Genomic DNA, 12,149 nt, shown 5'->3' with positions numbered 1-12,149 from the left:
TATCAGAGGAGCTGTGGAGTGTGATACATAAAACTCATTGTTTGCAAAGAATTACAAGCATTTAAACATACCTGTTATATGGGCTATATTTCAGGAAGAAATTCTAAAAACAAATTATACTTGCTCTGGTTTGAGAGCATGTCTATATGCGTGTTGAAAAAGGGATAATATTGATACACAAACACTACATCCAATAAATTTTTTCTTGCATTGATGCTCATTCTATCCAATGCACAGCATCAAACTACAAAACAGTTCAGACTCCTCTCATTCTCCAATCCTCTCAAATATGTAGCTGTAGAAACCATTTTACTTCACTATCCTCTTTGATGTTATTGCCACTTTGACTTTTTGCTTAGTATCTTAGAACGTTCTGCAACTTTTCCAAGCCTCATCCCTGATTCAGCTTCATCAATAGCCTTCAAATTACTTGTAGTAATGAATTGTCCTCTGTGACAGCCATTGCTGATATTTTTATTGTCCCTTAGAAAATCACTGAGTTTTAACCTTCTGTCAAAATGCTTCTACCACAGAAGATGCATGATGGTGAAGTCAGACATTTTTAGTCTCAAGGACATAACTGGATCACCTTGAAATATTTATTTAGCCAGGAGTCCATATCACATAAGAAAAAGAGACTTGCCTCAGGTAAAGAGGGTACTCTATAATGTATCCACACACACTTTACATTGGTGGGGCTGGAAAAATAGGCTTTCTGTCCTTACTCTGCCATGCATACTTGGAGTCTCGGGCATAGATGAGAAAAATTTGGTAGAGCTTGGAGACACCACTGCCCTCAACAGTGGCAGCTGCTTCCACATTGTGTTTTGGAACACAGAAGAAATGTAGCAAGGGGTATTCTTCTCTCCCTCCCTAAATGCCCCAGTGATCTCCAGAAAAATGCATCCTGTTTGTACTTAAAGACAAGCTCCCTATGATCAGTACTGACAGTCTCTCCAGGTGAATTACATCTAGCGTGAAGATTTATTCTGGAAATCAGCAACCTTAACATTTTCTTGAATTCTTCATTGCAATTTCTTCGTTTTAATTCTGTGATGTCTTCAGTTGGGCTTAATTTGAGCTTTCATAGGCCCAGACTGAGAGATGAGGAGCCTCCAATAAAGAAGTAACATGAAAGCTTCCTGCGAGCTCCCAGTTCCATGCCTTCCAGAGGGTCTTGAATCAAACTGCTCTCATAGCTTAAGAAGAACATGCTTCACTTAAAAAATTAGTCCTTTCCACTACCAAGTGTAACATAATTATCTATTCATAAACTGGTGTACTTAAAGAGAGGGCCTCATTCTTTGGTCTGGGTCCGAACAAACCATTTTTACTCTCAAGAGGTTGTTCCATTTAATGTCATGTTACAGCCGTCCAATATTTCTTGGGCACTCCAAATTTGCCACAGAAAATGGGAGATCATCACTTTGATCTGTTTCTTCATCATCGGGCTCCAAAGCATCTTTGCAGCATGGGTTGCTAACCTGACAGAATTTCTGCTTAACATCCTCAGATTCCTGGAGATTATAGATCTTTCTTGAAGCCTGTTATGGTTTAACCCCAGCCAGCAATTAAGCACCACACAGCTGCTCACTCACCCCACACCCAGTGGGATGGGGGAGAGACTCAGAGAAAAAAAAATAAAACTCGTGGGTTGAGATATGAACAGTTTAATAGAACAGAAAGGAAGAAACTAATAATTATAATAATAAAACAGTAATAAAATGACAATAATAATAAACGGATTGGAATATACAAAACAAGTGATACACAATGCAATTGCTCACCACTCGCTGACCAATGCCCAGTTAGTCCCTGAGCAGCGCTCCCTCCCTGCCCAACTCTGCCCAGTTTATATACTAGACGTGACATGACATGGTATGGAATACCCCTTTGGCCAGTTTGGGTCAGCTGCCCTGGCTGTGTCCCCTCCCAACTTCTTGTGCCCCTCCAGCCTTCTTGCTGGCTGGGCATCAGAAGCTGAAAAATCCTTGACTTAGTATAAATGCTACTTAGAAACAACTGAAAACATCAATGTGTTATCAACACTGTTCTCATACTGTATCCAAGACATAACATTATACCAGCTACTAGAAAGAAAATTAACCCTATCCCAGCGGAAACTAGGACAAAGCCAGTTGGAAGACTGGTTACACTTTTGAATTTCTTTTGAGAAGTCCTTGGAAGTGGTGAAAACTATGAGGAAAGGCTGAGGGACCTGGAATTGTTTCATGTCTAGGAGAGAAGGCTTAGTGGGTATCTTATCAAAGTAAATACCTGACGGGCAGGAGTAAAGAAAATGGAGGTGCTCTCTTCTCAGTGATGCCCAAGGGCAGAACAAGAGACAGTGGCCACAAATTGGAGAACAGGAAATTCCATTTACATGTAAAAGAAAACTCTTTTTACTGCAAGAGTGGCCAAACATCGAAACATTCCCCAGACAGGTTGTGGGGTCTCCATCCTTGAAGATACTCAAAGCCTGCCTGAACAAGACACTGACAACCTGCTGTAGGTGACCGTGTTTTGAGAGTGCGGCTGGACTAGATGACCTTCAAAAGTCCATTCCACCCTCAGATCTACTCTGTTTCTATGAAATTTTCATTATTCCCTTACCCTGAGATTATCCTTGGGCAGTTCCACTATTTTGCATCATCTTTCAAGCCTGAGGGCACTCTTGGCTGCAATCATTAAACTGATAGTGTCAGTTACACAATTTAAAATTTTTGGCCTCTTGCAGCTCAGGAAGAGTTATTGAAAAATAGAAGAAAAATAAATCCTGAAGGAAGGTATCCAGCTGATTTTGTCATTCTTAATAGCAGAAGTCACTCTGGAAACACGCAAACAGTTTAAAATATCTTTCATGAACTGTGAAGGGAAGGAAGGTATACTCCTCATGGTCTCAGGAGTTTTTGTTGATTTCCTTTAGCTATGTTTTCAGATTGACTCTCTAGGATTCAGCAATTTCATGGAAATTACTAGATACTACATGAAACAGTGAGAACCACTCTTTATGCCTTCCTTGAATCTGCTAATACATTTGCTTGTAGCTCGCTGTAGCTGCAGTGGTAGAGAAGTTTTTATGGTTGCATCCCATTGATTTCCTAACAAGATTAAAGTAATGAATCAAGAACATCAGGAATGGCTAATTTCTTAGGTCTTGCATGGTGAAGAAGCTCCACACTGCCCAAGACTCTGAAGCCACTCTCCATTCTTAAGGAATCGATCAATTCATTGCTAAAGGAAGGTCATCTTATCATCATTATCCAGTGCCATCAAGTCCTGGTATCCATATAATATGTATTCTTCCTATGCATTCACAAATCACATACCAGCTTCTTTATTTCAAACCGCCTGTTCTTACTCCATGAATTTACTGATTGAGAGCAACTGAGAGGGAGTACTCTGCAATTGCCAGTGTTGGGGACTATGCAGGTAGACAGGGTTGGAGTGTTGGAAAGTATGATGTGGGTACTGGGAGGGCAAAGAACCTTTCATCTGCATTCCATGGTATGAATGTTTATGTAGCTAATCCAACTCCAAGAAGCTTAGATACAAGTAGGTAACTCCTTTTTTTAGAGTCTGTGCAGTTTTTGTGTTAAAGGATCATTTCAGTGAGGCTGAAGGAATACTAGAGTTTGAAATGGGTGCTTAAAATAAACAATCAACTAGTAGAAGCTACAAAAATGTTCTATTTTTACAGCACAGAAAAGTTAATTCAAGCTGTAGAAGAAGATATTGAACATGAAAAGGTTTTAGCAGATGACATAATAAAAGACATGTCACAGGAAAATCAAGCTAAATATATGGAGATGAAGACTGCAAATGAAAAACTCTCCCAGGTTGGTTTGTTTCATTGTACCTACCTAAAATGTTTCTCAATCTGGCTCCATTGGTTCCAGATACAATTTAAGTATTAAAGAGCTTGAGAACAGAGCAGTACAATCAAAAAGCTTGCTGGTATCAATCACTTGTGGAAGTGCATGAAAAATAAATAGAGCAATTGACTAAACCCAAATACTCTCTCTTTTTGTATTTCTTATTTTAAGAACAAATGATGTTCATAATTTTCCTTTTAAATTTGGGGACTGGCGTGCAGATTTAAAAGCTACTGTAGTGCTTAGATGTTTCATCATGTGTGAAAAGCAAGCAAAAGCGAAAAAAAACCCAGCAATTTTTGTAGTTCACTTGAGTAGAAAGTTTTCTTCCTGTGCACAAAAGCGAATCTGGCTGGGGTTTCTTGTTGCTCTTGTTGTATGTCTGAATGTATCAGAAAAACCTAACCACGCTTTGTAAAATTTTTGTGGCTTCACTAATTCTAATGTTAAGAAAAGCAGTGAGATTTCTAGGTTCTCTGGGATCATGTAGCTTCCAGCATACAGTCTTAGAAAGTTTCTCTGTATAGTATGTCCAGAGATATAGGCCTCTTTGGAGGCCGGTGCTTCCCAGCTGTTTTAGGATGAGCTGAATCAGTAGTCAGGGCCTACCTGTCTCTTTCTGGACTATGAAGAAACTGTGGTGGCTAGTTCAGATTTTAAAATCTGACTTTAAACTTCTGAAGTAGAAATGATAGATTCCACCCTCAGTACTGATTTTAAGGAAAATAGTGGAAAAAGGGCAAACATATTTTTGTTATAGCCCAACTGCAAATAACAATGGTAAGAGTTTATTGGAAAAGTTGGATGCTGAAAGTAAGTAGGTATTGCATCTGAGTTACTTGGAGAAGCTGGACACGGTCTTGTCTTTTAAATTTTTAAGAGCAGCAATGAGATGTTTTATAGCATTTTATAAATACTAAGTTGCAGAACAAAAAAATAATCTCACCAAGTAGTAATTTTTATCTGAATTTTGCATTTTTTTCCTCTTTAGGAATTGGTTGTTCAACAGCAAGAATTGGATGCACTAAATGTAAAGGAAGAGGCTCTAAGAGCTGTATGTATGACAATAAGTGATCTCTGTACTGATCTTCATTGAGCTCTAGTGTAAAAAGTAATACAGTAGAAAAATACCTATAATCTTTCTCCTTAAATTTTCAGATACCTGTAGGATCATGCCCTAGAATGGGAAGGCAAAGCTGCCTCTCTATTTTCCACCAATAATTTCTTACAAGTTTTGGGTAAAAAATATTTCTGCTAGATGCCAAGTACAAAATTTTGATAGCAATAGTAAGGTTTTCTAGCTTCAGTTATTCATGTGGGTTCAGATGTTTTGTGTGACATTAGATTGATTTGGAATTACTCTCTGAAGATAAATGTGAAATTACCATTCACATCTTTCTCAAGGATTTGTGAGACCTAATTTTTCAATATGTTTTCCACTTTCAGGATGTGTGAGAATGATTTTCTGGTTCCCTATTCCATTTCAGAAGCAACTGGCATTTGAAGCTCAAAGTGATACCTACTAAGATATTTTTTATCCCACATACATACATAAACACACACTTCTAATACACTGTCATATTGGTAGATTGAGGAGAATTTTTTTTATATTGGGTCTTTCATGGATAAAAGGATTTATGAGCTGAAACATACAGTCATATATATATTGAGAAAGTATAATTTTCAATACTACTGACATTTTTCCAGTCCTTTTGAATACTGTATATGGTTTGTGATCCCCTAGAAATGATGAAAGAGTAAATCTACTCAGAAAATTGGCCTGAGGATGAACACATAAATCAAGAAATAGCTGACTGGGAAATTCCATTCCAGAAAATGCAATATTGAGAATATGGATTATAAAGTTTATTGCTTATACTGTCTCTGCACTGTTTGTAACAAATAAGCTTCACTTTCAATGTATAGATAAGTGTTGCTTAACTAAAGCATAATTTCTGCAATGCTCTCTTGCCAGCTGAAAATAGCTAGTAGGTGTTTACTTTTCCCAACAGGAAATAGCACACTCCCAGGTGAAACAGGAGGCTGCGCAGCTGTATGGAAAGCTCCATGACCTCGAGGAACGTCGAAATCAAATGATTGCTGAGGATAAAAACATGGAGTCTCCACAGGAGGAAAGAGAGAGATTACTAAAGCAGGCAAGAACCTAAAATGTTAATCATGTGAAAGATTCTTTCAGTCAGTATTTTAAGGGAAGATAATATTTGAGAAGATTTGGGTTTGAATCTTGCCTTTATTTGCTCTTTAAGCAGCACAAATAGTCTGAAATTAAGAACAATTATTGCATTGGCTGAATGGGATGTTTCAGGTTCAGGCAAAACAAAATTGGCACAATCAACTTTCCAGCTGGTTGACTTGTTCTAGTACATCAGCCATGTTGTTATGGGAAAACTGATCATATTGAACAGTTCTGTAACCTAACTCCAGACAGTATCTTTGTGGGGTACTGAGCAGATCCAGGGACAATTTAGTTTACAAGGCTCTTTGTAGGCTGTGTTATGTAGTTATCCATATATACTCTATGATTATTGGACTGAACAACACTGATAAGTGTGTCTGATTTTTAAACATGTATTGAGAAGGCAGGAGAATATTTGGAAGACATAATGCAAGTCATACCACTTCTTTTCAATGAAGAGCTGTTGTTTGACAATGTGACAGCAAGTTTGTGATTTCATATGCTGAGTTTCTATTCCCTGTATACCAAATTAAGAAATCTTTTTTGATTTTCCTTTTCTCATTTGTAGATTTTATTTCATATGTTAAAGTTGTTATACTTTTTTATAGGTTAAGGATGATAGTCAAGAAATAGCAAGCATGGAAAGACAGTGAGTAATCCCATTATACTGTTGCTACATGTTGCATTTAGACCCTAAAGACAGTGAATTCCATCACACATTTCTATGGACTTCTAGAACATCACCACGTTTTTGAGCCTCTGCTTGGGTTTACCTTCCACAGAGAACAGAATATATCCTTCTGTTTCAGCTAAACAATTTTTATAGTGATAGGGCATTTAGCTCTGTGTAATAAGGTACTTCCTATCCTTATGAACATGGCTTGAGAATATAAATTGTTAATAGCACTGACATAAACTTCTCTAAGGCTGAAGAAGACATCTATAAGAGCTACTTATCTGGGACATGTATGGAGTTTAGCCTACCTTATGCTGCATTCACATTTGAAGAATTTGTTAGGTGTTCTTAAAACCTGAGAGTTACAAAGTTCTTACAGATAGCTCAATTCTAAAGACTAACAGGGTATTGCTTCTTCATTCTTGCGTACTGGACCTTTCTGAAGATTTGCCAGAAACTCTGGTAAATGTTCTAATAAATAGTAATGTATTGAGGTGGGGAGATAATATTTTTGTGATTTTGAGCCCTTTGACTTCTCTGTCTTTACAGAAAAATTGAGATAATTCCTGAGATCTCCTAGAAACAATTTTAAATTCTTTTAAGCAGTATTGCCAACTGTAATCATTGGTTAATTTTTAATATATTGACACCTTTGATTGGATAATAAGTTGCTTAACAGAATTTTTTGAAAGAAACAATAAAGGAGAATTATGTTTGAGAATTTACATAGAAATGTTTTGAAGGTAATTTCCTTTCCCACTTTGATTGATTATGTAATACAGTGCTTTACTTGGCAATTTCTTAATGGCTTTTAGTGAACACATAGGTAATTTTTAAGGAATACAGTTCCTTGTTGCAGTTTACCGATTATGTTGCACCTTTGCAAGCTGTATAGCAACCAGCAGAGGGACCAGTTGAGTAAGTTAAGAGCTACTGATGACTCAACAAAAAATGTTTTTAATAAAAAAGAGCACCAGTACTTATATTTCATAGATATAGGGACTAAAGTGGCAGGTGCTTTACATATACCTTTTATAATAAAAGCAATCCTCCTGATATTCTTTTGGTTTTGATAAATTTGGGTTTGCTATTTTTATTCTTGATTTTTCTCTCCATTTTTGTGTAAAAAAAATAAGTATTTTACAATACATTTTTAACCTTGGATTTCATTATCTATTTGTCAGGCTGACAGAAGTAAGAGAAAAAACAAACCATTTTAAAAAGATCATTCAACGACTTGATATGGATCTGGAGAATCATCAAGGTAATATGACTAGAGTTGTAGCAGACTATGCAGAGCTGTATCTGTTCGTATTACAACACATATGGTTATGGACATTAGTTGCTTGAAACCTTTAGGCTTATGCAAATGTCCGTTATTCACCATCAGAAGAAGGCTTTGTGTCTAGGGGTACAGGCTTCTCTTTTCAGATGTGAGAAATGGGGAGTACCTACCTTTAGTGGCATGTTCATCAAGTTCATACTGAGTAGTAAAACTACCAGATAAAATAATAGTACAACTGTCTGGTTTTCTGTCCCAATTTTATTTTTAGGACTACTTGAGGAATAGAAGTTTCTCTTACTGGCAGCATAGCAGAACCAATTCAGCTTCAGAAAAGCTTTTATTTATTTTACCTTTTACATGATCTGATACACTGTCAGTGATTGTGGAATTGAGAATGTTTAATAATAATGTCTAAAGCAGACAGAATTCAGTACCATTTTTATCTGTCTTTGAAACTTCTTGGGTTGATCTTTGCAAGAAGAGTTTGGGAGCTGCCTAGAAATGGCATTAGCTTAGAAGCTTGCCTCCAGCAAACACCTGCTCTAGTACATTAGGCTAGGTTAGGTTAGGATTTGTCCTAGCACTGGAAATATGGTTCTAGAAGAAGTAATTTAGTCTGAGCATAGGCCCTCAACAGCTGTGGAAGATCATCCTTAAAATGGAAATTCATCCCACAGAAAACCTTCTTCTGATTATAAGGAATCTTGTTTAGATAGGAGTTACATAAATATGTGTGTACATTCTGGAAAATTTTGTAACAAGTTATTTAAATTCTGTAGGACTGATAAATTAATGTGTTTGTGTCCTTTTTAGTTTATACCTTTTCTCAGGTGATCAGTGTAAAATTTAATTGTAAATTTCTTCAAGGTGAACAAGTATTTCTAAAATTGGCCCTAATTAAATTTTTGATACAGCTGTTTCTCATCTTTTGCATTACAAAATATTTCATAGTTCTTCAGATATCTCATTATTTTTGTGCAAATAATTTGTTAAGACTGTTTTCTTAGCTTTCTTGTTTCCAGATAACATCATTGCCAACTTAACTATTCTGCTTTAATTTCTCCTTTTTGTTTGGCTTGCAACTCTTTTTTTTTTGTATCTTTGGAGAAATACAGAAGGTAAGAAGTGAGTTGCTTTTCATATTTTTGTCGTGGTTTAACCTCAGCCAGCAACTAAGCACCACACAGTCGCTTGCTCACTTCCCCCCCAACCAGTGGGAGAGAAAGTCTGGGAAAAAAAGGTGAAACTCATGGGTTGAGATAAGAACAGTTTAATAGAACACAAAGGATGAAACTAATAATGATAATAATAACAGTAATAAAATTACAATAATAATAATAAAAAAAGGATTGGAATATACAAAACAAGTGATACACAATGCAATTGCTCACCACTCGCTGACCGATGCCCAGTTAGTCCCTGAGCAGCGATTCCCCTCCCAGCCAACTCTGCCCAGTTTATATACTGGGCATGATGAGGGAATACCCCTTTGGCCAGTTTGGGTCAGCTGCCCTGGCTGTGTCCCCTCCCAAATTCTTGTGTCCCTCCAGCCTTCTTGCTGGCTGGGCATCAGAAGCTGAAAAATCCTTGACTGCATATAAACATTACTTAGCAACAACTGAAAACATCAATGTGTTATCAACATTATTCCCATACTGAATCCAAAACATAACACTATACCAGCTACTAGGAAGACAATTAATTCTATCCCAGCTGAAACAAGGACAATTTTTTAGTTAGGTTTACAGACACAATCATTCATTGCTGGACTGTATATCTTTCACTGTTTTAGAAGAAGACCTCTCTTGAAGAAGAGGGTTTAAAGCATGTGTAGGAGAAAGCACAAACTCTCTGTCAACATATCAAGATCACTCGGGATATTCAGAATAAAGTTACCTTGTAGCATAATATAGAGGGAGTTACACCTGTTGGTATAACATAGAGGGAATAAAGAAGCTATTCATAAGGAGTGGCTTTAAGACACAGAAATCTACACTCCCAACACTCTCTTAAGTGAATGGAGAGAAAATCCCAGAGGGGCATTCATACTTCTGCTCTAAATCAGTATCTTGGTGTGTCCTTGAGAATCCTGTCCTCAATCCTTCCCTAGTCAGCTTACTTCTGGCTCAGTATTTAAACTGTTTATTACAAAGCATTCCCAAAACTTCAGCTCCTAAAGTTTTTTAGTTAAATTTAAGGTAGAATAGCCACTAAAAGAAAAATGACAACTAAGTATTTTTTGAATGTTTAAGGATAAATATTTCAGGACTATTTTTGAGCAAAATAAACCGACCATAAATAGAAATAACTGGTTTTAGTTTTCACTTAAGAAAATCTAAATCAGTAAAAAGTTTACACACTTATTATATGTTCCATCTATTAGCAGTTACCTTTAACGGATTAGTCAAAATCAACATTAACTCCTAATGGAATAGACTTAACACTTCATAAATTGCATTAAAGTCTAAGATACAGATTTAATAGTACCATATTTTTAAAAAAAAAGTCTGTAAAGACATTTTAAAGGTTGTGGTCTTTATTTCAAATATTTTTTTTTCTCTAAACACTTGGCAGATCATGTAGCTCTCTCTTTCATGGCTCACTGTAACTAAGAGATTTTAAGAGTAGAACAGACTGAGTTATTAAGGATTGAAGACTTGCCTTGCAAAATGAAAGAGTCCAGCAAGGAACAAAACCACAGCTGCAAGGAAGCTGAAGCAGAATCACAGTCCCTTAGGGCCCCATGGGTGTTCTTACTGTCTGGATATACTAGATAAAAAAGAAAGCATGGGGGTGTACAAGTAAAAAGACCTGGAGAAATTTGCTTGCTTAGTTATATCTATATCTATTTCATTCTTTTTCTTTGTATTCTTTAAAGTTACAAGATTATGCTGAAAATTAATCAATGATGAAGACTCAAGCAACTAAAAATGTAGATGTTTGAAACTTAAAATTATTCTTAGGAGCTGAACTGTCTCATCTTCTTGTGACAAATATATCAGGTCTCCCACTGTACTAGTACATTTTAATTGAGCTATTTATAGTCAGTAGTTGGATTTAAAGGTGGAGTAAATTATGTATTGTATGTTATTCATTACTCCTAATACCACTGTAAAGAAAGTGTATGGAAATGTTCTTTAAAACTTAATTGTAAAAAGCTTTCTGTGCATTTTAATTTCCTATACCATCGCTTGTACACTTTTCCTTTTTATTTCCCTGAGATTGTCACATTGTTGCTTACAAGCTTCGTATCCGTATGAAAGTCCATTCTTACACGTGCAAGTACCATTGAAATGGTAATGGTTAAACAGAGCTGCTGAAAGTTTTAACTAACCGTGGTGCCCAAATACACAAAAGCATTTGTTCTCTATTACTGAAATTCACCTGACTTCATCTGACTTCCTTTGTTCAAATGAAGTATTTATCGCACTCTTATTTATCAAAAATTCTAACCTCTTAAAGGTTCTAAAAATTGCATTGAGGCTGATTTATTAAGCTAATTGTCTTTTTTTTTAATATCAAAGCGTGTATGACATAGTCAGTTGAAGTGACTATATTAAATGAGATGAGATGGGTCCTGGAGTTTTTATTTTTAAAACTGACATCTTGCCTACCTAAAGGAATCCAGGACTGAAATAATATAAAGTTAAATCAATGTTACATCTCTTGCAGGAGAGGAAAATTGGAAATACAAGGAGCTGAAGAAGCGGGAAGAAAGCATGGACAGTAAGTTGTCTAATAAACTTTAATTAGGCCTATTTCTACTAAAATACAGCTTTTCTTGTATTGTTAACACTCAGTTAATTTAGAGCTGAAAATAAATGATGTCCTGATCTTTGCATAAAGTTTCTGTGATCTACCTCAGGACAGGATAATTGATATCTTAGGACTTATAGGACAGTCACAAATATTTGGAGCAACTTTTAAGGTTTTTCATCAAACCTTAAAGGTCTTAGGAACACAACTTTATTTTATCAAAGCAAGGCTGAAATTAATTTTAAAATGAATTTAAATAAAAGATATATAAAACCAGCTGTTCAGGTTGATTAAAAGCAGAACTTCAAAGTGGACAAGCATAGACATCACGTAGTTCTTTAAAATTAAAGCTTCTCATAT

The 12,149-nt window shown here is 36.1% G+C and overlaps 1 protein-coding gene across 1 annotated transcript in view; it reads left to right on the top strand.

The window, feature by feature from the left end:
• IFT74 (intraflagellar transport 74) overlaps positions 1-12,149 on the top strand; it is a 41,732-nt gene that overhangs the window by 14,219 nt on the left and 15,364 nt on the right. Inside the window, exons 9-14 of the mRNA XM_069775989.1 lie at positions 3,701-3,839; positions 4,867-4,929; positions 5,888-6,031; positions 6,681-6,721; positions 7,933-8,012; positions 11,706-11,759. Of these exons, the coding sequence (XP_069632090.1) occupies positions 3,701-3,839; positions 4,867-4,929; positions 5,888-6,031; positions 6,681-6,721; positions 7,933-8,012; positions 11,706-11,759 (521 nt within the window). The remainder of the gene's footprint in view (positions 1-3,700; positions 3,840-4,866; positions 4,930-5,887; positions 6,032-6,680; positions 6,722-7,932; positions 8,013-11,705; positions 11,760-12,149) is intronic.

This window comes from Haliaeetus albicilla, chromosome Z (assembly GCF_947461875.1).
Source record: "Haliaeetus albicilla chromosome Z, bHalAlb1.1, whole genome shotgun sequence".
Taxonomy (NCBI): Eukaryota; Metazoa; Chordata; class Aves; order Accipitriformes; family Accipitridae; genus Haliaeetus; species Haliaeetus albicilla.
The sequence above is the reverse complement of the archived record's forward strand: the minus strand, read 5'-3'. Positions and strand labels throughout refer to the sequence as shown.